Source organism: Callospermophilus lateralis, chromosome 4 (genome assembly GCF_048772815.1).
Source record: "Callospermophilus lateralis isolate mCalLat2 chromosome 4, mCalLat2.hap1, whole genome shotgun sequence".
Taxonomy (NCBI): Eukaryota; Metazoa; Chordata; class Mammalia; order Rodentia; family Sciuridae; genus Callospermophilus; species Callospermophilus lateralis.
This window is the reverse complement of record NC_135308.1, coordinates 140,879,268-140,901,898: the sequence shown is the minus strand read 5'-3', so window position 1 is coordinate 140,901,898 and position 22,631 is coordinate 140,879,268. Positions and strand designations below refer to the sequence as shown.

The window sequence follows — 22,631 nt, the reverse complement described above, 5'->3', positions numbered from 1 at the left end:
TGCTTGGTTCCAAACTGACGTCTCATTTTTGCTGATCTAAATACTAGGATTGCTCCTTTTAAAAAGCAGCGTGCAGGCAGGATCATTGCCCTGGGTTCTGGATTGATTATCCACTGGAAGTGAGCATTGTAATGAGTTCAGACTCTTCACCCACCTTCCCCAAACAAAATGGTGTGTGCGTCAGGTAGAAATGTCCTGGGTAAAGGCAGCAGGAAGCATAAATTTTAGAAATTTGATTTTCTCATGAGGAAATTAAACTAGGAAATAAAGTAATAATAAATGCAAAATATTTAGGGTGTGGCTGGCAACCCACTGTCACTATGAAAGCACAGTGCAATCTTTGCTGCCCTCCATTTGTTTGGAAAAACACAACTAAAGAAATATCTTTGAGCAATGCATTTCTTGGTTGTTGTTTTCTGGTTTGATGCTTGGTTATTTTGATTCTTTGCTTCAGGACAAATTTCTGAATCCCTGGGGCTGTATAACTGGGTGCCTCACCTAGACTTTGCAGCCCTCTAGGGCTTGACACCCCTGCCTTGGCCTGCCCACCCCCACTCAGAAACCCCAAACACTAACCCTGAGTTGCGATGCCCCAAGCCGGTCAGATCCGAAGGGACTAGTCCCATGGTTGCAGGAATAATCTTGTCTCCCTCCTGGCACCAGAATGTCTCCTTATTCTGTCCTCTGCTGCAGATCGGAGGATCCATGGTGTGGGCTGGGACAGAAACAATGCAGAGAATCCAGGGAATTCCCCCCACTGCTGATCAGGCCCTGAGCCCATGAGTCAATGCTCAACAATGAAGTTGCTCTGTCGTGTTGGTGCCAGGAAAGTTTCTGGGTGCTAGAAATGTGCCCCCCAGTGGACGGACGCCCAGTGCATACATTTTGTTGGTCTTGGTGACTATTACTCTTAAAATCAGCCAGCAATTACTGAGCACCAGTTTTTCTAGGCACTTTGTTAAGTACCTACATGCATTATAATCAGATGGATTTCTCACAAGCACCCTAAGAGGTGGACATTCCCATTCACATTTTAGACCAAAGGAAATAGAGGCTTAAAAAAGATGGATAAAGAGCTGGGGCTGTAGCTCAGTGGTAGAGCGCTTGCTTCGCACGTGTGAGGCACTGGGTTTGATCCTCAGCACCACATAAAAATAAATAAAGATATTGTGTCCAACTACAACTAAAAAAAATTTAAAAAAAAAAGATGGATAAAGAACTTGCCTCAGGACACATTGTTTTAGTGAATGACAGAACCAGAATCCAAAAGTCAAATATGAAGAACCAACACCAAAAGGATTTGTAAATAGGAAGAAGAGAAAGAGATATGGCCAATCATTGCAAAGGACAGATACTTTGAAAAGTGGATATAATGATGGTAACTACTTTAGTAAAGGAAGGAGTATAATAGGTTGAATGGTGGCCACCCAAAAATATATGCCCATATTTTAATCCTTAGAACCCATGAATGTGAATTTATTTGTCAAAGATGTCATTAAAGAGATGAGATTATTCTAGATTGTCAAGTAGGCCCCAAGTCTAATGCCAAGTGTCTTTATAAGAGACAGCTAACGAAGAGGCACAGTAAAAAGAGAGAAGGTCATGTGAAGACAGGTGGACAGTGATTAATAATGTGACATACTCCCAAGCTCAGGAATGCCTGGTGAAGGGGCAGGGAAGGGTCCTTCCCTAGGTTAGGATTTCAGATTTGTGGCTTCCAGAACTGAGAGGATACATTTTTATTGTTTAAAGCTACCTGGTTTGTGGTACTTCATTACAGCAGCCACGGGAATCCAATACTGGGGCCATGTAGTTGGGCTCAGGACTTAGATTCCTGATGTGACCTATCTCATGTGTGACCTTAGGGTGTTGCTTCCTTGGGTCTCCATTTCCCTATGTGGAAAAGAAGTGTGGTGAGACCCTTTCCATCCCTCAAGATAGAGGATTCAGTAGCATCATGCTCATTGTCCCTTCAGTGGGCAGTGGATGCGAGTGGTAATTATGGGGTAGTAATTTATCTTGACAGAAATGTTTGAAGATGAATAACTCAAAGTTCCCCCTTTAGACATATGACTAATAGATCACTTACATTTTGAAAATCTTCCTTCTATACAGTGGATTTAAAACAAAGACGACTGGCTTTAATTCCCAGGTGCAGTATGTAAGGGAGAACAATTAAAAAGGCTAGAGCATATGGGAGGCAGGTAGCAACTTCTCTTCGGTGACATGTGACCCTCAATGGAACAAAATCTCATTTGAATAAGGCACAGTCTCATCTTTTCCCTTCCTACAAATCTTGCTCAATGGTTTTCTATCAGTCAGGTGGTTCTCAGGTTCCGATTTCTCAGAAACTATAATCCTTGATAGTAAAAGCTGATGGTAAATGTAGCCTTTTTAAGCAGACACTCTTTAGCAGTTGGGTGACAGAAGCAGCAGCTATTCTATTTTAAGAATTGTAATGTTCTATCCTACACAAGAAATATAGGGCAATTTGCAGTGCTTGCTTATAATGATGGGTTGATTACACTGGAAGAGCAAATTAAGAATCAGTAATGGTCTTTTTTTTTTTTTTTAAATACTCCTGTTATTAACAGAGAAATGACAAGTCTATTGCCAATTATGGAACTAAAGCTCTCTTGGTTACCTGGGAAACGTTTTTCCATCAGGAGTTTCAGAAGATTTGGGGGAATGTATGTTTGTAATTTCTAGTTCAACTTCCTTCCGGAATGCTCCATTTGAGAGTGGAAGTTCAATTGAGAAGACAGAAAGAATGAGGGGTTTCTACATGGTTTACAGACTTGAACCTGGGATCCGGGGGTTGCTTCAGAAAGGGGAAGTGAACCACTGAAAGATGCATGGCAGCCACATCCTTTGGAACACAGAACAAGACCCCATTTGGGGGTCTCACCAGTGTATTCAGTACCTTGTGCTGTGACCCCTGGGGCTTGATCAGTAATATTTTTCGAACACACCTGTGTTCAGAGTACCAGGGTAACTAGGCCAGTAACTGTCTATACCTTTCACCTTTTTTCTAGGTGTTGTCTTTTCCACACAAGAGTCAAATACTATTTAATGGGATCAGACAATAATCAGACAAATCCCTGTAAACCCAAGGTACATTAAAGAGATAAGCAGAAAATAAAACTAAGAAAGATGGGAGAAGTCAAAGGATCTTGAGAAAAACAAATAAGTCCTTGGAGGACAAAATATACAAACCAAGAAGGAGATCACATAATTTCCCCCCACAAAAAGTGCCCAAATCTAACTAGCCAATCTACTTCCTTTATTGTTCTTCCTTGAACATTTATGGAGTACCTACCATGTAGCAGGCAGTGTATACTTGGGAAACAGTGAAGAATAAATAGACAAAAACCATTTTCCTGGAATGCCCATTCTGGAGGATGCTGGAAGAGGAAGGGTACATGGCTCCCCTCTTGCCAGGCCCACGTCAGGAGCAATGCCCCAAGACTGCTGCCTTCTCTGTCCACGAATTGACAACAGACCAGCTATTTGTTTCTGGTTAATACTCTTCCAACAATCTTTTAAAGAACTTACTGAGAGGTGATTCAAGATGGCGGGCTACAGGAAGCTTGCCTCTACCTGCTATGTGGCAGGCTACAGGAAGCTTGCATTCCTACCTGCTATGTGGCTCAGGATTCAAGCACTGGGAGTACCGCTCCTCAGGAAGGTAGGTGAAAAGGGATTTCAGTAAAATTCAATATTGGACAGAGTTTTAGAGACTTAGAAATCGGGGTACATTAAACAAAGAAGAAAGGCTAAATTGGAGCCAAGAGGGTTGCAGCAACTGTGGTAGCAGCACTGGTTCAGCACAGAGGGATAGAGAACCCAGAGAGAAATACCAATTCAATACAGAAAAACCTGAGATCAGGAAAGAAGCCTGAACTTAGCTGATCCAGAAGCTGCACTGTGCACTGATACCTGAAAAGTGTTCTGTTTCTCAACTGGCTGTGGGGGCTGAGGCCGGAGCCATCTTGAGGAGGCCACACTACAGCTGTTGCTGTAGGAGCTAGGAGATTTGAGCAAACACTACTACACTGTCCTGGCAAGTGCCTGCCATGTGGCCTTGGGGGTACAGAGCAGAATGTGTGTGAAACAGGCACCAAGATGATGGTACCTAGAGGAATTCAAGTCAGAAAAGCAAAGGAGAGCCCAACTTGCTTTTCCTTTGAGTCTGGGGACTCACATGACCAGCTGCAGTGGGTCAGGAATCTGAACAGGCAGCTGTGAACAAACTCAGGGACTAAACCCGGAAAGCTGTGCTCATGGGCCTCTGGCTATGTGAAGGACTGGCTGCTCTGCCCCATGAGTGGAATTCTTAGGTGATTCCTGAGATTCAGACTCCTGTCAGAGGTTGGCAGTTGCCAGGCCCTAAGGAAGTCAGTGTGTTGATTTAATTTCTCCAGAGCAGACACCATCCAACAAAGCCCCTGAGGCTTGATTAGACCTAAGCCCCAGCTACAGAAACTCCACTCAGAATTCTGCAGCAGTCCTGGGAGAATAGATCTGGTTTGTGGGGACAAAACTCCATCTGACAGTACATTCCACTCCACCCTACCACATACTGGTGAGAAGGGAAGCTGACAATTAATTAATCCAGCTTCAGGGTTAAGCCAGTCCAACTGGCAGGTCAGAGAGCAACACAAAAAGAGGACGGGATCAAAAACCCCCAATCCTTGCTTTCTCTCTATATATACAGAGCTCAAGAAAAAGAGACCTGGTCATAAGCTGTTACTACCCATTCTTGTTGACTATTTTGACCATCTCAGTGAAATGATTCCTTAATTTTTCATTAAAAATTCTTTCTTTTGCCTTTGTGTGTGTGTGTGTGTGTGTGTGTGTGTGTGTGTGTGTAAATGCATATGCCTGAGTTCTTGCTATGCTGATTGGTTCGTGGACATATATACATACAAATATTTGCTGCTTTTTTCCTCATTTTTAAAATGTGGTTATTCTTTCTTGCCTTGTCTTTTGAGGTTTAGGGTTTGTTTGCAATTTTTGTTTTGTTTTTGTTTCTTTTGTTTCTCTGTCTCCTTTTGCTAAGAGCTAAATTCTGTTGTTCTTTCTTTTTCTCTCCCTTTACCCTGTTTCTCTTATTTTTTCCTCCTGCTTCTTTATAACTATCACCTGCTGTATCTCTTCTTTATTCTCTGTTCACTTTTTGAAATTGTAAACTCTTTCTTCCTGTTCCATTTGCTTTTCTCTTACTTAACTGTGTTTTTAATCATCTTTTAGAACTAACTGGTTTATATAACTCCTGCTCCCCCCATTTATGCTGTTGCAATTATTATTGCTGTGGGTGATATAGTTGACACCTGTTGTTTGCTTTAATGCCAGGTCTAGTTTATGGTTACTTATTACTTTTGCTATTGGCAACTGCTGACCCCACCATTTCTGTTTTTAGTGGCAATTAACATTGTAGCTGTCACAGTGTGAACCAGGTAATTATTATTTTTTAGAATTAATTAATTAATTTTAATTAGCTATATATGACAGTAGAATAGATTTTGATTCATTGTACATTTTGATTCACGGTAATTATTTTAATGCTGTGTATTGTTTGCATCAATTGTTGCTATCATTTGTTTCCCCCTAGTATGTGAGGTGCTGGGAACCTACAGGGATACTACAACTTCACAGGGTAGAGACCCTACTGCTGAACTAAACTCAACCAAAAGACAGTGTACTTCACTCCACACACAAAGTTATGACACTCAATCTCAGTTACAGTTTAATACAAAGTATAGAAGAGAGAAAACCCCAAACTTACAACTAGGTCCCAAGTAGAAATGGCTAGGAGTGGATCCTCAGGTTTTGTTCACAGATATCCACTGCTACAGCAAAAACAGAGAGAATCGACCCAAAGGCTGTGCAGACCACCTGCGAGGGAGTCTCAATCGAGATCACTTTAAGGCACTTTGGCAAGTGAAGACTGTGCCCTAAAAAGGCCCACACACAAGAGTGGAAGAGAAATCCCTCCCAATGAATGCATAAAACACAACATAGGAACGCAAAAACTATGAAAAAATCATAGCACCTCATAAAGTTCATAATTTACTAGCAACTGACCCCAAAGATATTAAAATTAATGAAATATAAGGTAAAGAATTCAAAAGAATTATTATAAAAGTGATCAATGAATTCCAAGAGAACACAGAAAAACAACTGAATGAATTAAGGAAGTCAGTACAGGATATGAATGAGAAATTCAATACAGAGATAGAGATATTGGAAAAGAATCAAATAGAAATCTTGGAAATGAAAGACACAATAAGTCAAATAAAATGTTCAATTGAAATTTCTCTCAAATTGAGTAGACTATGCTGAAGACAGAATTTCAGAGCTGGAAGACAAAATGGCCAACTTTGAATATTCAGGCAGCATTAAAGAAAATAAAAATCAGTAAACATTGTAGAATATACAAGAAATCTGAGACAACATTAAGAGCCCAGAAGAGAATCACTGGAATTGAGGTGGGTTGTGAGATGCAGGCTAATGAAATGGGTAAACTCTTCAGGGATTAATAACAGAAAAGTTACAAAAGCTTGAGAATGAGATAGACATCTAGATACAGAAGATATTCAGAACCCCAAATAAACAGGATCAAAAGAGAACCTTTCCATAACACATTAAAATTTAAGCACCTAACAGAGAGAATAAGGATAGAATTTTTAAAAGACTTGAGAGAAAAATGTCAGCTGCCTTTAGTATCAAGCCAATCAGAATTACTTCGGGTTTCTCAGCACAAACTCCAAAAGCCAGGAGGCCTTGGAATGATATGATTTAAGACCTGAAAGAAAATAACTTCTATATCCATCAAATAACTTCTATATCCATCAAAGCTATCCTTCAAATTGAATGAGAAAATAAAAACCTTCCAAGATAAGCAGAAACAAAAAGAATTTATGACAACTAACCCAGTCCTACAGAACTTCCGTAACGGAAACTCCACAGAGAAGAAATCAAAAACAAGCCCCAGAGTTCACAAATAAACAATTTCATTTGAAGAGTAGATAAGCAACTGATAAACAGGACAAAATTAAACATAGAAATAGACTGAAATGACAAGAAATTAATAAACATCTTTCTATAATAACATTAAATGGTTTCGATTCTCCAGTTAAAAGATATAGCCTGGAAGAATGGATTAAAAACCAAGACCAGTTACATGTTACTTGCAAGACATGAACCTTACAGGCAAAGACAGCCACAGGCTGAAAATTAAAGAATGAAAGATAATATACCATATGAGTGGAGCCCCCAAACAAACAAGAGTAGCTACTCTCATATCTGACAAAGCAAACTTCAAACCACAACTACTCCAAAGAGATAAAGAAGGTCATTTCATACTGGTAAAGGGAACAATCCAACAAGAAGATATAACCATAATAAATATGCCCCAAATGTGGGTGAAAGTAATTACATAAAAGAGGCACTACTCAAATTGAATCTTCAGGTAGAAACCAGCACAATAATACTGGGTGATTTCAACCCACCTCTTACCATTGGATGGGTCATCCAGACATAAACTTGGTAAAGATTCTTTGGACTTGAAAAATATTATAATCAAATGATCTTAACAGACATCTATAGAATATTTCATCCTACAACAGCTGAATAAACTTTCTTTTCATCAGCCCATGGAACCTTCTACAAAATAGACCATATTTTAGACCACAAAGCAATTCTTAGCAAATACAAAACATTATATGATCCCTTGCATCTTATCAGACCATAATGGAAAGAAATTAGAAATTAACATGACAAAATTCTACTTAAACTATATAAACACATGGAGATAGAAAAATATATTTTTGAAAAATAAATGGGTGATAGGAGAAGTCAAGGGAGAATTAAAATATTCTTAGACTCAAATGAGAATAGTGATACAACATACCAGAACCTTTGAGGCACTATGTTGGTATTTCTAAGAGGAAAGTTTATAGCTATGAGTGCCTACATAATAAAATCAGAAATATTCAAAAAAACAACCTAATAATGTGTCCCAAGATCCTTGAGGGGGAAAAACCCAATTTAAATCCAGTATAAGGAAGAAAATAATTAAGATCAGAGCTTAATGATCAATGAAATTGAGAATAGAAAAAAATACAAAGGATAAATTAAACAAAGAATTGTTTCTTCAAAAGGAGAAACAAGATTGATAAGCTGTTAGCCAAGCTCACCAAAATAAAAAGCCAGAAGACCCAGATTAATAAATTAGAGATGCAAAAGAAGAAATCATCACAGACATAACAAAAATACAGTGAATTGGATACTTACATGTCAATAAATTGGAAAATATAGAAAAAAATGGATACATTTCTAGACACAGACAACCTGTCAAAATTTAATCAAAAGTATATAGGAAATCTAAATAGACCAATAACCAGAAATGCAATAGAAGCAGTAATAAAAATCTTTTCAACAACAACAACAACAACAACAAAAAAGCCCAGGATCAGATGAATTCTTAGCTAAATTCTACCAGATCTTTAAAGAAAAACAAATCCCAATAGTCCTCAAATTATTCCATGAAATAGAGATAGCACACTTCCAAATTCATTCTATGAAACCATTATCACATTCATACCAAAACCAGATAAGGACACATCAAGGAAAGAATCATAGATGAATATTATTGATGGAAATAGATGCAAAACCCCTTAATAAAATATTAGCAAATTGCATTCAACAATATATTAAGAAGATTGTATATCATGACCAAGTTGAATTTACCCAGAGATGCAAGGATGTTTTAACATATGCAAATCAATAAATGCAATTCATCACATAAATAAAATTCAGAACAAAAATCACTTAGTCATCTCAATAGATTCAGAGAAAGCCTTTGACAAAATTCAACTAAGATAAAAACACTGAAGAAACTAGGGATAGAAGGAAACTACCTCAACATCATAAAGGCTATATACAAAAATCCAAAGCCAACCTCATAGTAAATGGGGAAAAAAATGATAACATTTCCTTTAACATATGGAACAAGACAAGGAATTTGCTCTCACCACTCCTATTTAACATAATTTTAGCTAGAGAAATTAGACAATAAAAGGAACAAAAATAAGAAAAAAAGATATAAAATTATTGCTGTTTGCTGATGTTATGATCCTATATTTAGAAGATCCAAAAAACTCCACCAAAAGATTGCTTTAGCTAATAAACAAATTTAGCAAAGTAACAGGTTACAAAACCAACATACAAAAATCAGTATTTTTCCTATATATCAACTTCCTGTTTGAAATAAATCAAGAAAAAAAAAAATCACATTCAAAACTAGCTAACCAAGGAATTGAAAGACCTCTACAAGGAAAGCTATAGAACACTGAAGAAAGATATTGAAGAAAACACTAAAAGATAGAAAGACCTCCCATGCTCATGGATAGGCAGAATTAATATTGTTAAAATGGCCATTCTACCAAAAGCAATATACAAATTCAATGCAATCTCCATCAAAATACTAGTGACCTTCTTCACGGAATAGGAAAACAAAAACAAAAACAAAACAAAACAGTCCTAAAGTTCATTTGGAAGAAGGAAAAAATCCAGAATAGCCAAAACAATTCTAAGCCAAAAAAAAAAAAAAGCAATCACAATCCCTGAATTCAAATTGTACTACAGAGCTACAGTAACAAATGGCATAAAAACAGACACATAGGCCAATGATACAGAATAGAAGATACAGAGACGAATACCCAGATACAGTCATATGATCCTGGACAAAGGTACCAAAAGCACATTGGAGAAAAGCAGCCTTTATAACAAATGGTGCTTGGAAAACTGGCTATCCCCATGTAGATGAATGAGGCTAGACCCTTATTTACTACTCTGCACAAAATTCAAATCAAAATGGATCAAAGACCTAGGAATTAACCAGAAAGTATTAAACCCCTAGAAGAAAACATAGGGTCAACACACCAGCATATAGGTGCAGGCAACAATTTCCTCAGTAGAACCCGTAAAGCTCAGGAAATAATGCCAACAGTTAATAAATGGGCCAGCATTAAGTTAAAATGCTTTTGCACAGCAAAGGAAATAGTTAAGAATCTGAAGAGAGAACCTACACATGAACATCTTTGCTAGGTGAGGTTAATATCTAGAACATATTAAAAAAACTTAACATCAAAAAAATAAAATAACCCAATTAATAAATGGGCAAATGAATTTAACAGACACTTCTCAAAGGAAGAAAGACAAATGGCCAACAAATGTATGAAAAAATGTTCAACATCCTTAGCAATTAGGTAAATGCAAATTAAAACTACATAGAGATTTCATCCCACACAAGTCAGAATGGCAGTCGTCAGGAACAATAATAAATGCTGGAGAGGATGTGGAGAAAAAAGAACACTTTTACACTGTTGGTGGGATTGTAAATTAATATGACCATTATGGAAATCAGTATGGAGTTTTCCTCAAGAGACTAGGCATGGAACTACTATATGACACAGCTATGTCACTCCTCAGTATTTATCCTGAATTAAAGTCATTTTACTACAGTGACACATGCATACCTAGGTTTATATGGCAGCAAATTCACAATAGTTAAACTATGGAACAGTCTAGGTATCCATCAATGGATATATGGATAAAGAAAATGTGCTATATATACACAATGGAATTTTATTCAGCCATAAAGAAAAATGATATTATGGCATTTGCAGGAAAATGGATAGAACTAGAGACCATCATGTTAAGCGAAATAAGTCAAACTCAGAAGGTTGAAGGTCATATGTTTTCTTTCTTATGTGGAAGTTAGAGAGGAAAAAGGAAAAGAAAGGTGGTGGGGGGGGCAGTCTCATGAAAATCAAAGGGAGATCAGTAGGGGAAAGGGATCGGGGAGAGAGAGGTAGGGAGAGAAGGCAGAATTGCTGGGAAGGGATATTGGTGAAATCATAGTGTTATATTGTGTGTATGCATGAACATGTAACAACAAATCACATCATTATGCACCAATAAAACAATGTGGGGGAAAAATCTTACTGAGAATCTTCTCCATTTATGGTATTTCTGTTTTCTAGCATGACACTGTTACATGCTAGGTACATAACATTTTTTAAATGAAAGTCTGTGGAAGGTTTAATATTGTATAAACTTAATGTTCAGACAAATCAGATGAATTTTTCTTGATCAATCGTTTAACTCTGGCATCATAATATTTTAGAAAGAATACACCAATGCCTTGCATATAGGAAATGCAGAACAAATGAATGAACGGTGTCTAAAAGTAGAAACTACTGAGCTGTAGTATTAAATCAGGGTCAAAGGCTTGTGAGATGATTACTCTTTGTATCTCAATGGATGAAAACATCTATTTCCAGCAGTTGCAGAAATTACCCAAGATCCTGTTGCCAGAAAAAAGTGGAGATGGGATTCAAACTCAGGCCTTTGACTCCAGTTGCTTTTAACGCCATGTTATGCTGCCCTCTAGTGGTAACCCCAGAGGGATCTGCCTTTCAGGGAAGTTTTACTGTTATTTTGATGTGATATCTTCCTCAAAATAGACTTTCAAATAACTTGTCCATTGGTTTTTATGATAATATTGCCCTAGTTGCTCATTTGGATATATTTAGCTTTCTTCCCATTTCCTTGAGTGGTGAAGGATAGATAGCCTTTATTCCCACAGAAATATAATATGTACATTCCCTTCTCAGCTGCAGGGCTGACCTGAAAATGAGGTCAAGCAGGCAGCTTTTTGTGCATATAGAATGTAAGGAGTGCCAGGAGGCCCTCCCTACCCAGGAAATGTCCTTCCCTCATATCCTGATGCTTAAATTCCAACATGTTTCTGTTTCTAGCCATGTAATTTTTCACAATGAAATACACTGGGGATAAAAGACATTGTAAGCTAAGCATCCTGCCAGCATGCTTGCTTTCTTTTAACCACCAATCCTTTACTGAGTAGGTGTTTTTGGAAGTGGACTCCAGTTGGGTACAGAGTACTAGAGATTTAAAGCTAATTAAGAAGTGATTTCTGATCTCAGGAAGGTTTGATTTGGGAAGCAGATAAATGCAAAGAAAACACAATATACTGTTTTAGATGCCAGGATGCAGGCATTTAAAAGGTTCAGGGAAATCCAAAAAGGGAGGAATGTACTGGCTTTACTTGCAAATGTGAGAGCATATATATTAAGCCTGAAGACCTTCACACTTTAGTAAGAATGTATTGTAAAGACTTTTGTTTCAGGAGGCATTCTTTGGTGATAGGAAAAGGTTTGGAGTGAGTATGAGTTCATGCATATATTATAGAAGAAGAGAGAGAACAGTAATCAGAAAAAAAAATTCCTTCTCAAGTTGAGCTAGCTCAGTAATGGAAACATTGAACACCCAGTTGTGTAAGCAGCTCACAGGTTATTCATGTCAACTTTCTTCCTTTCACCCCTTACAAAGTCTAGCTGATTATATCTCCTACATCTCTTGTCCATGGAGATACTTTTTAACTCCACTGGGCTCATTGTAGCCTAACCTACCAGCTTCTCATGCTCGGATATTGTATTTGCTCTGCTTGAGACCACTCTCGTCTAAGTCCACCCATGTCCATCCTACGTCCATCTGATGATACCAATCCACTCAATGTCTTCACACTGCTATTAGGGTAAGAAACAAAATTCCTAAACATCTAGTAGACCCTACCTGACCGGACTCTAATTGATACTGTTACCTTTCTCTGAGACTATTCTCCTCTTCACTTTCAGACACACCGGTATTAGGTGTGATTTTAGAGTATTATTCTGTTCACTCCTATAGAAGATTTCTACCAATGATCCCATCTTCACCAATCTGTCCACATTCTTTCCCATACAGCACTTCAGTGCCCTCCTACTCATGGTGACATGTAATTGCCTGGCTCTAAGTCCAGCCAAGTGACTTGCTTTGGCCAATAAAATGAGACAATGTTCAGAGCTCAGGTCCTAGCGGCCTTACGTGTTTCTGCTTGTTCCCATGAACCTTTCCCTTTTCTGTGAGAGGAATATGGCCCTAGGGAAAGGATGAGGGACATCTGGAATAGAAATATACAACTGAGCCCAGCCTAGATAAAGTGAGCCCAGTGGACAAATGGATTCATGGGAAATGATAGCATTTACGTGTTTTGGGGTTGTTTGTTATGTAGCAATAGCTAACTGATACCCTAGACACAAAGATTTGCATTTTCTTGGGGCTTAGTAAATATCCTCTATCTTTACTCTTCATATTAGACTTTTCTATTTTGGAAAATCAGGGTCAAAGACTGTATAGATTTATGAATAGCAAACTGTGGCTTGAGGATTGGGTCTTAGTAATAAAACAGTGGGTAATTCCCCCACGACTCATCTGTGGCTTTCCAAACATAACAAGGGCTTTCTTTCCAATCCCATAAACTGGATGGATTAAAATGGGCATAGATCTTTCCATTCCTGCTATAGAAATTTTTCATCCCTGGGAGGGATAGCAACTCTGCTGCTACAACCTGGAGGTTGCACTGAATGTTCAGAGCTGGTTTCTGAAATGACACAATCCACTTGCATTTTAGATAAGGGCAGAGTCTGTCATAATAGGCATTTTAAAGGTCAGGCTAGAATCAAGCAGGACATCTTGTTCCTTTAATCCTTGTCCTTTGAATTTCTCTCTGAAAAAATTATTGAATATTTCTGCCTTTTCCATTTTCTCTACCCAGACGAAAACTATTACTTAAATGGATGCTAATGAAGTCACAGGGCCAAGACATTGACAATTCAAAACGAAAACTATGAGTGCCTGTGGTGTCTATCATACCCTGCACTCAAAGAGATGGCAAAATGCTGTGCCCTCAAAGGAGACTCCTGAACTCAAGACTCTTGCACCTTGCACTCCTGCATGATGGGTGAAGAGTGACTTGGGTGTTGATTACTACATCATCATCAGGTCAGAACAAAAATAAAGTTGTAAAAAAAATGGTGCACAGGTGTCATGGCATGGGAGACAACCAACGTATACACACCTGGATTGATGCAGTTCTTCTCCCTGAAATAAAATTTAAAAGTCTTCGTTTTAGTCTTGCTTGAACCCAACCAATATTTCAAAGCAGACTTTTTAATTTTTTCCAGGGTGTGGGGGCCGTGGAACCAGGGATTAAACTTGGGGGTACTTGACCACTAAGCCACACCCCCAGCCTTATTTTGTGTTTTATTTAGAGACAGGACTCACTGACTTGCTTAGTGCCTCACTTTTGCTGAGGCTGGCTTTGAATTTGAGATCCTCCTGCCTCAGCCTCCTGAGCTGCTGGGATTATAGGTATGCGCCACTGTGCCTGGCTGAAAGCAGACTTCTTGAAGAAAAAAACCTATAAACTCTCTCAGTTAGAATGTTCTGGATTTGGAGGGTGGGGGGATGAGGGGGCAGGGAATGAGGAATTTGAATAATTAGCTCTTTCTCCTCTTTTAAATCAGCCTTGCTCTGTCTTCAAATGGTGTTTTGCAAAAGGACCACCACCGCTACCCAATCGATGCCTGACAGGCCACAGTTAGCCTCACCTTAGAGTGCCTTCAGGGACACAGGAGAAGGTGAATTAGGCTAGACATTCATTTTCCTTCCTCCAAATGTGACACCTCTTTTACTTGAGAGCCAATGCTTCTCAAGGGTGTGTCTGTCCCCTCAGCCACGTCTTCCTGTGCTGGCTCCCGTCCTGGGGCCCCTTGGTCCTTGGGGGAGAGGGCAACCCTGAGACCTATTTTGCTTTGCAGTCCACCAAGTGCTAGGCAGGAGGCTTAGAGCTGAGTTACCTGAGGTCTTGGGGACGCTGCAGTGGGGCTGGGCGCTGAGTGGCCTTCTTGCCCTGGAAGAGAGGCCCAGTGAGGAGACCCCTCATTGATGGGCCGAAATGCAAGAAGGACATGTTCATCGGGGGTCCTGGTTTGGGACTTGAAGGAGTCAGCTGTGCTGAGGGTACTTTCAGGATCTGAAAGCAGTCCTGAGCGGGGTCTCAGGGGTGATAGGGAAGGTGAAGAATCTCTTGGGCTTCCAGGTGGACTCTTGGGAAGGTGACCTGGGGAGCCTGTAGGATCTCTCCAGCTTCTCTGGGTGGACACATCCAAGACCTCTTGGTGAGGTGGCGAGACGGAAGGCCCCTGGCTGCTGCCCCTTAATCTCCTCAAGGTGGGAGAGGTGGAAATGCGGCCGGGGGCTTGCCGCTCAAACTGGAGAAGGTTCCCCTGGTTCTCGCAGAGCTTCTTTGACGGGTTCCAGGGCCCCTGAGGAGAGGTCCCACAGCCCTGGGGCTGCATCTGAGGGCAGGAAGACTCTGTTCTCCCCACAAAACTAAGAGGACCGACTGATGGAAGCTTCCAGGAGACACCGTCTGGGTTGCTGTCCTCTGGAGCACAGTGGGGTTGCTGAGTTTCCAAATCCAAGAGCCACCCTTCCCCTGGCACTTCTTGGTCCTTTCCCAGAGGACAGTCACAGGCTGGTGGCTGCATCTCCCGTGGGGAGGAGCAGACGGTGGAATCTGCAGTAAATGAGGAGACTGGGGTGAGGACAAAGGTTTCTGAAACTTCAAGGAAAACTTCTAGCTCTTCAGAAGAGATAAGTAGAGCCTAGTTCACATTAGCATCCTTTACTGAGGATAATGAGCATAATGAGGATAATGAGGATAATGGGATTCGAGCTGCCATATCTAAATAGTCTACTGAAATCCGTTTACTGTCTGCTTAACATTCCTTCTCATTCCAAACAAACAAACAAACTTAAAAAACTTTCGTGACTTAAGGGGTTCCTTGGAAGTCACATAGCTAGCTACTTTTTAATTATTTCATTTTAAGAGAATCAAATGTATGAAATATGACATGTCAAGATCATTGTAATGTTTTAAGCAACCAATTAAAAAAAATAGAATCAGATATACTTTAAATTCTCCTTACACCTAGCTTGTATGTATGTATGTGTATATTTATGTACTTTGGTGCATTCTAGAACAAAGAGAATAAGATCTATCCTTTAAGTTTTAAATCACATAATGAGACACTCCTTCAAATATAATAAATGTAAAGATTTGACAAAAGACATTCCAGATTTTATCAATACCCATATATATTTTTTTAAAATGACTTGAATTTGAAAAGAAAAATTCAGGTGTCACCAGATATCCTGCTTCTCATGATTAGCTTATCTTCTAGAATGTACACAGGCACAGTTACCTCCCTATTAAACCCTTCTCAGGCTCAAGGAAAGACTGATTCTTCTGTTTGACAATTTGATTCATGGCAAAATGGAAATGATCTATGGCAGTTCTTTTATTTTGTAGTTTCCCACATGAACAAAGTATTTCTGTGTGGGAAAACACTATTCCTCACCCATCCATCAATTATTTCATGACTGTCAACAGATGAGGGGTGAAACCGTAGAATAAATAATATGACCGTCTTCCCTTGCCATGAGCAATGGGCAAGGTGGCTTTAGACTGTGTGTGGATGGTTTGTGGATGAAACATCAGCAATGGATTGCTTATTCCGAGACCTCCACAACAGTTTGAGCGAGCCTGTGATTCTCCAGTGAAGCAGCAACCTGGAACCCTTTGGGAATGAGTATATTTGAGTCACCAAAATTTAAGGATACCGGTCATCTATGTTTTTTAGTGCTATATAATTTCAATTGCATTGACAATACTTTTTAGGAGAGCATTTTTCTATAGTGTATTAATTGGTTTCAACTTGATAACAGCGAGGGCTGGAAGCCAATAAACTTTTTCTTGTGACCTGACCTCATTGCACTATCACTCAAGTACTGTGCTGAAATATGGTGATTGTTACTGTGTTTGTTGAAGTTCTGTGGTGTAGAAAGAATTAACAGGCTTTTAAATTCATCCTTACCAGTAAAGAGGAGGAACCCGGTGTTACCATGTGGTCGTGACGATGTTGTAATACTGATGTTGAGGACTTCACGACTCTTACATTGACTCCCTGACTCTCACTGGGTTTCGGGTTAGATAAGATAATAATAGGTACTGGATTTTAGACTGGAGAGTTGTTTAAGGAGCTACTTAGACAGCAATGAAAATGAATTCATTCAGTTCTTTTTTTACAAAAGAAATTTGAAGTCCTCGATGCTGGGTTTGCTTTACTGTTTTGAGCTGAGGATTCAAATGTTATAAAACCTCACGTGTCACACTGGAATGCATGGGGTACCCTTTATTGGGGGTGGAGCAAGGAGGGTAATGCCAGCTAGAACCTATATGCAGTGAAGGCTAGGCTGCACTGGATTTGAAGGTTCGTGATTTCTGGTTGCTGCTGTAGAGATTAATACCAGCTTTGTTGGAGAAGGAGAAGGCCTGCTCTGACCATCGGTGAGCTCAGCTGTTAGGTGTGTTAGGTTTGTTCAGGTCCTGAGGCCCTGGCTGTTTCATGGAGGACCCAGTTCCTTATTTTCATGCCAAAAAAATGTCTGAGCTGAGGTCTGGAGTTATAGGTACTTTCACACATACACACACCCAAGGATTCTCTATTTTTCTTTAGAGGATTATCCAAGTTCAAGGCGGCAATAATGTTAAAGAAATTCAGTACGTTTACAGGGGCCCTGCCATACTGATTGTATCGGTTTCCTTAGGTTTCCCTTCTGTCCTTGGGGCTTGCTTTCTCCTCCTTGGAAGGGCTAGGATACAGCTTAGGTAGCCTTTTCAGCCGTGGAGACATAGGTGTGTGATCACTGGTAGGAGGTTATCTATGTCCAGTAGGATTTAAGAGTCATTAAGTATTGTTTATTGGCCAGTGTCCTAAATACTGGAACCAAAGCATTACTAATGGCACTTGGGCCACGGCATGGTGACTGGCAACACAACTCACCTAGCACTGGAGAAAAGCAGCAGGACTTTGGGAAGTGGCTGGTAGAGAGATAGGAAGGGTTCAAGCTCAGGAGTAGGTGGGATCTGGCTTCTCTTCCAGCTTCACTACCAACTAAGCCATGTGACCCACGATGAGCCACTTCTCTGTCTGCCTGTGGGCAGCATTTAGGAGAAGGCCTTCATAGAATCTCCTTCAGGGGCTGGTTTCAGGAATTAAATGAGATAGTGGCTAAGGCTCCTGGGAGGCCCTCCCCAAAAGACTACCCCTTGTGGATCTGATAAGGGTGGAAAGTTAACCGTGAACTAGTTCATGCCAACACTGCTTTGTGTTATCTAAAAGGCCAGACTGTGATCATTTTAAAGAGGTCACCAGCCTTTGACTTCCCAAGCTTAGGAATCTAGCAAACAGCCATTTACAGCGTTGGAGAAGGCTCTCACTGTACTAGAAATTAAACCGCAGGGATTAATGATTCACAGACTCTAATTAGATCTGGAAAGACCAGCTAGACAGGACCCGGCAAAGCTGGTGGCAACTGGTTTTGTACAAACAGAAAATGCAAGAGGGAAACCCAGAAAACAGCTGAATGTCTTTATTACCTGTGGGAAGGTCTGCCTCTGAATGTGACATTGTCGGTGTGGATCCTGACCATCCAGAGTTTGCAGAATCCCAGAGAGCTGCCAGACCAGGACTCCGAGCAAGAGGTTCCGCACGCCTGTAACAAAGCACCCTCCCTTCTGAGTGCAAGTGACCTTGATAGAGCTGAAATGAGGAACTGGCCTCTCCCCTCCTTAGAGACCTTTCTAGTTATTTGTTTATGAAAAAGCTGAAAGGCAAGCGAGTTCAGAACCTAAGACCGCCTAAGACAGAGTCAGGTGATTTGTTTTTACTGAACAACGGCTGCTCCAATACAGAAAGGATGCAAATTGGCCTCTTATTTCCCCTTAAGGTGTCCAATAATCATTCCCGACAGTTCAGAGAGAAGGTGGCTAGCTTTGTATTCTATTTCCTCTAAAAAAGTGAGAATCATTCCTTAGGACCTTATTTTCTTCACATCTTAGAATATTTTCTGCCAATCTCCTTTACTAATGGGATGCTTTGATCAGCATTGAACAATAGAGAAAATTTATGAACATTAATTTTCAAATAATTAAAATGCACATCGAAAAGTATTTGTATCTACCAATATTCTCATTAGATCAGTAGCCCCAAAGAACATTTATTTAGTGCCTAGGTAGACTTTTTAAAAGCCAGATAGCATCAAAAGTTTTCTATAAAGTTTTTAGAAAAAGCAAAATTGGGCTGGGGTTATAGCTCAGTGGTAAAGTACTTGCCTAGTATATGTGAGGTACTGGGTTCGATTCTCAGCACCACATATAAATAAATGAACAAAATAAAGGTTCATCAAATAAACTAAAAAAAATAAAAAATAAATAAAAAAAGCCTAATTTTAATTGCCAGTTTACGGATTTTTTTTTTTTTTTCACTTAGAACCATCATAGATATTTATTGTGAAGGTTTCTCTAGTACAGTGGTTCAAAGTAGAAGTCCTGGACCAGCAGGGTAACATGCTAGAAAGGAAAAATCGCAATAGACCCATCATCTGACCACTCCTTGGTGCTCATCCTAGAGAATTAAAGTTAGCATACTGTAGATTTATATACATACCCATGTCACAGCAGTGCAATCCACAAGAGTCAAATTAAGGAACCAGCCTAGGTTTCCATCAACAGATGAATGGATAAAGAAAACATGGTATATATACAATGGAGTTTTATTCAGCGGCCAAGAAGAACAAATATTATGTAATTTACAAAAAATGGATGGAACTTGAGAGCATTCTGTTAAGCAAAATAAACCAGACTCAGAAAGGCAAGGGTTGTTTGTCAATGGATCCAATTGTTGTATATGATTCTAGTGCTTAGACAAAAGATGATAAACAAATCCTGGATTGACCATCTTCAAAAGAAAGAAAGGAAAATTCCACCCCCTTGCTATCAAAAACTTCACAGTGCGGCCAGAATTCTGTGTTTTAACCAGTCCTCTAGGTGATTTGAGAACCATGTTAAAATTTGAGAACCACTGTCTTAGGAATAAAAAGGTCTAACTCATAGATCTTGGCCTCATGATAACTTTTGTGTTAGTCTTTAATTCTCTCATATTGGTCTTTTTAAAACAGCATTTACTTAGTGCTTTAAAAATGGCTTGGCCTCCTCCCCTGGCAATCCTCCTCCCCTCACTAGCGCCACCACCTAACCCACCTGGAATATCAAGTCATATCTATTTTTGCCACTGTGCAGCCGACAGGACATAGTCAGAGCTCCTGCCAAGGCTATCTAGACCTTTTGGCTTGTGGAAGGCAGGTCGTCCTTCATCTACTAGTCCCCTCACACACACAACCTGGTTTTAAAACTGCCACTCCTGGGGCATCATGATAATGGAATAGTTGATCCCAATACAGAAATTTCCAATTTTTAGTTGTAACTAGAACAAGAAAATTAAGAGTCTACAGAAAGGTCACAAAGGATGATCAAGGAAAAAAAAAAGTTGACTTTCCACCTGGTTTGTCAAAGAGCAGGGATCAGGGAGGGGAGGGGACACCTGGGGTCTTGAAAAGGTGGCCCTTTATCTCTCAGTGTGATGCAGGGAGGGCTCTCCAATCGGCAGAGGGAGCAATTCTCCTCCGTGTTTTTGCCTTTACTTTGGGTCTCTGGAAGGGGTTGTCTTGGCTGGGGAGAAAGCCACTTGGAATGTGCCCCATGTGAAGTCAAAAGGCTATAAGCTGTTTTGGTATCATGACTATCCAGATCTGAGGTTATGAAATATGGAGCTGTGATAGGTTCTCTGGCTTAAAAAAAAAAAAAAAAGTCCGGCATTAGAAATTAGGAGAATTTATCTAAAAAGTTGAGTTGTAAAATTTACTTTAGAAAAATGAACAATCCTGAAGCAGTGTGTTCATATGTCCATATTCCCATATATATGAAAGGACTAGACGTGAGGATGGGCTCCCTGTTTCAGATAGGACAGGTATGACCCCTTCACCAGTTTCTAATACTCTGGGTACAGAATAAGCAGCTGCCAGTACTTATCATTGTGCTTGTAGAGTTTATTTCTTTTAATAATACTAGCATGTGTGAGGCACTGGGTTCGATTCTCAGCACCACATAAATAAATGAACAAAATAAAGGTTCATCAAACTAAACTTGAAAAAAATTTTTAAAAAACCCCTGATTTTAATTGAAATTTACTGATGTTTTTATCACTTAGGACCATCATAGGTGGTTTGTCTCCAAACTGGAGACAGACACAAGGTCTGTTCTAGTAGGCTATCCATCATCAATAGATAAATGCATGATTCTATGATGAGTCTTTTTCAATAATGAAAATGAAGAAATGATTACTCCGAAACAGAATGCTCAATCAGAGAAGCCAGGCTGTCCCATGCCATTTAAAGGAACGTCCAGTACAGACGAGGCTGATCTATGGGGTTAGAAGTTGGGGTCATTGTTTTGTCTTTGGGGAGAGGCGGTGACTGAGAGCGAGGAGTACGGCTTCTGGGTAGTTATATGTTTCACCGTTTCTTATCTGAGTGGTGGCAATGAGTGTGTTCTCTTTGTGGAAATTCAATCACTAGCACACTCAGGGTGCATGTGTCTTGAGGTTTATGTATGGTTTATTTCAATAAAAAGTGCATTTGTTGAAGTGCATCTATTGAAAGATGATGTCCTGGTTTGCTTACTTGTTTACATGATTGTTATGGTTTGGATGTGAGGTGTCCCCCAAAAGCTCACTTATGAGACAACACAAAAAGGTTTGTAGGAGAAATGATTGAGTTATATCTTTAATCTAATCAGTGAGTTAATCCCTGATGGGATTAATTTGAGTGTTAACTGGAGGCAGGTGGGGTGTGGTTGCAGGAAGTGGTTCATTGGGGGTGTGGCTATGGGGTGTGTTTGTATCTGGAGAGTGGAATCTCTCTCTTCTTTCTGATCATCATGTGAGCTGCTGCCCTCTGTCATATTCTTCTGCTGTGATGGAGCTGGCAGCGTATGGACTGAGACCTCTAAAACTCTGAGCCCCCAAATAAACTTTTCTTCCCGAACATTGTTCTGGTCAGATCTTTTAGTCACAGCACTAAAAAAGCTAACTAAAACTGAATTTCTGGCTTTGAATTAGTAAATTATTAAAAAAATTATTTTTTTTTCTAGTTGTTGAAAAGAGCTACTATTTTTTATTTGAGTTTGTCTTAGACTTTAGGGTTATAAAACTCCAGTGGTATCATGTTTAAAACAATTAGTATGAATGCATTTTAATATATTTCAACATTTTGAGTTATTTATTCAGGAAATGTTTCTAGGCAGAACATATTCTGAGTTGTCTCATATTTAAAAATGTCTATTTTGCTATCGTGTATGAATGTGAGGCATGGAATTCTTGCACCATGATATTTTTCCCTTAGGCATCTGTAGACATTTCCCATGATTTTTAAATCTTTAGTAGTTGAAATAGGCCAACAGAATATTTGCTTTTTGTTAAGTATTCTTCATTTTTTCTTTTTATTTCTTTGTGATATTGTGTATATTTTCTTGAAGTGTTAACTTAATTTCTCTTATGTATATTTAAATTTTTTTTCAATTTGAAGGTAGAGTTGTTTATTACATGACAGGGTAAATTCTGTTTTATGGAGGATCTGGTGCACAATCTTGATTATTTAAAGTAGTTTTTCCAAATAAGGAATAGTTTCTGTATCTCTTTCCTTGGTTTTCTTTCTTTAAGGCAGGTCTATTCTCTTCTGACTCAGACATTTCATTTTCT

General features: G+C 39.4%; 1 protein-coding gene across 4 annotated transcripts in view; it reads right to left on the bottom strand.

Moving 5' to 3' along the window:
- Plekhg7 (pleckstrin homology and RhoGEF domain containing G7) overlaps positions 1-18,546 on the bottom strand; it is a 66,983-nt gene extending 48,437 nt beyond the window's left edge. For 3 of the 4 annotated variants that reach the window (XM_076854936.1, XM_076854937.1, XM_076854938.1), the window contains exons 1-3: positions 18,416-18,546; positions 14,769-15,490; positions 13,988-14,010 (exon numbers count right to left, since the gene is read on the bottom strand). In XM_076854936.1, the coding sequence (XP_076711051.1) occupies positions 13,988-14,010; positions 14,769-15,490; positions 18,416-18,446 (776 nt within the window). In that variant the 5' untranslated portion in view covers positions 18,447-18,546. Of the gene's footprint in view, positions 1-576; positions 646-13,987; positions 14,011-14,768; positions 15,491-18,415 lie in introns of those variants that run through there. The other variant, XM_076854939.1, reaches the window with a different exon arrangement.
- Between the last annotated feature and the right edge of the window lie 4,085 nt (positions 18,547-22,631).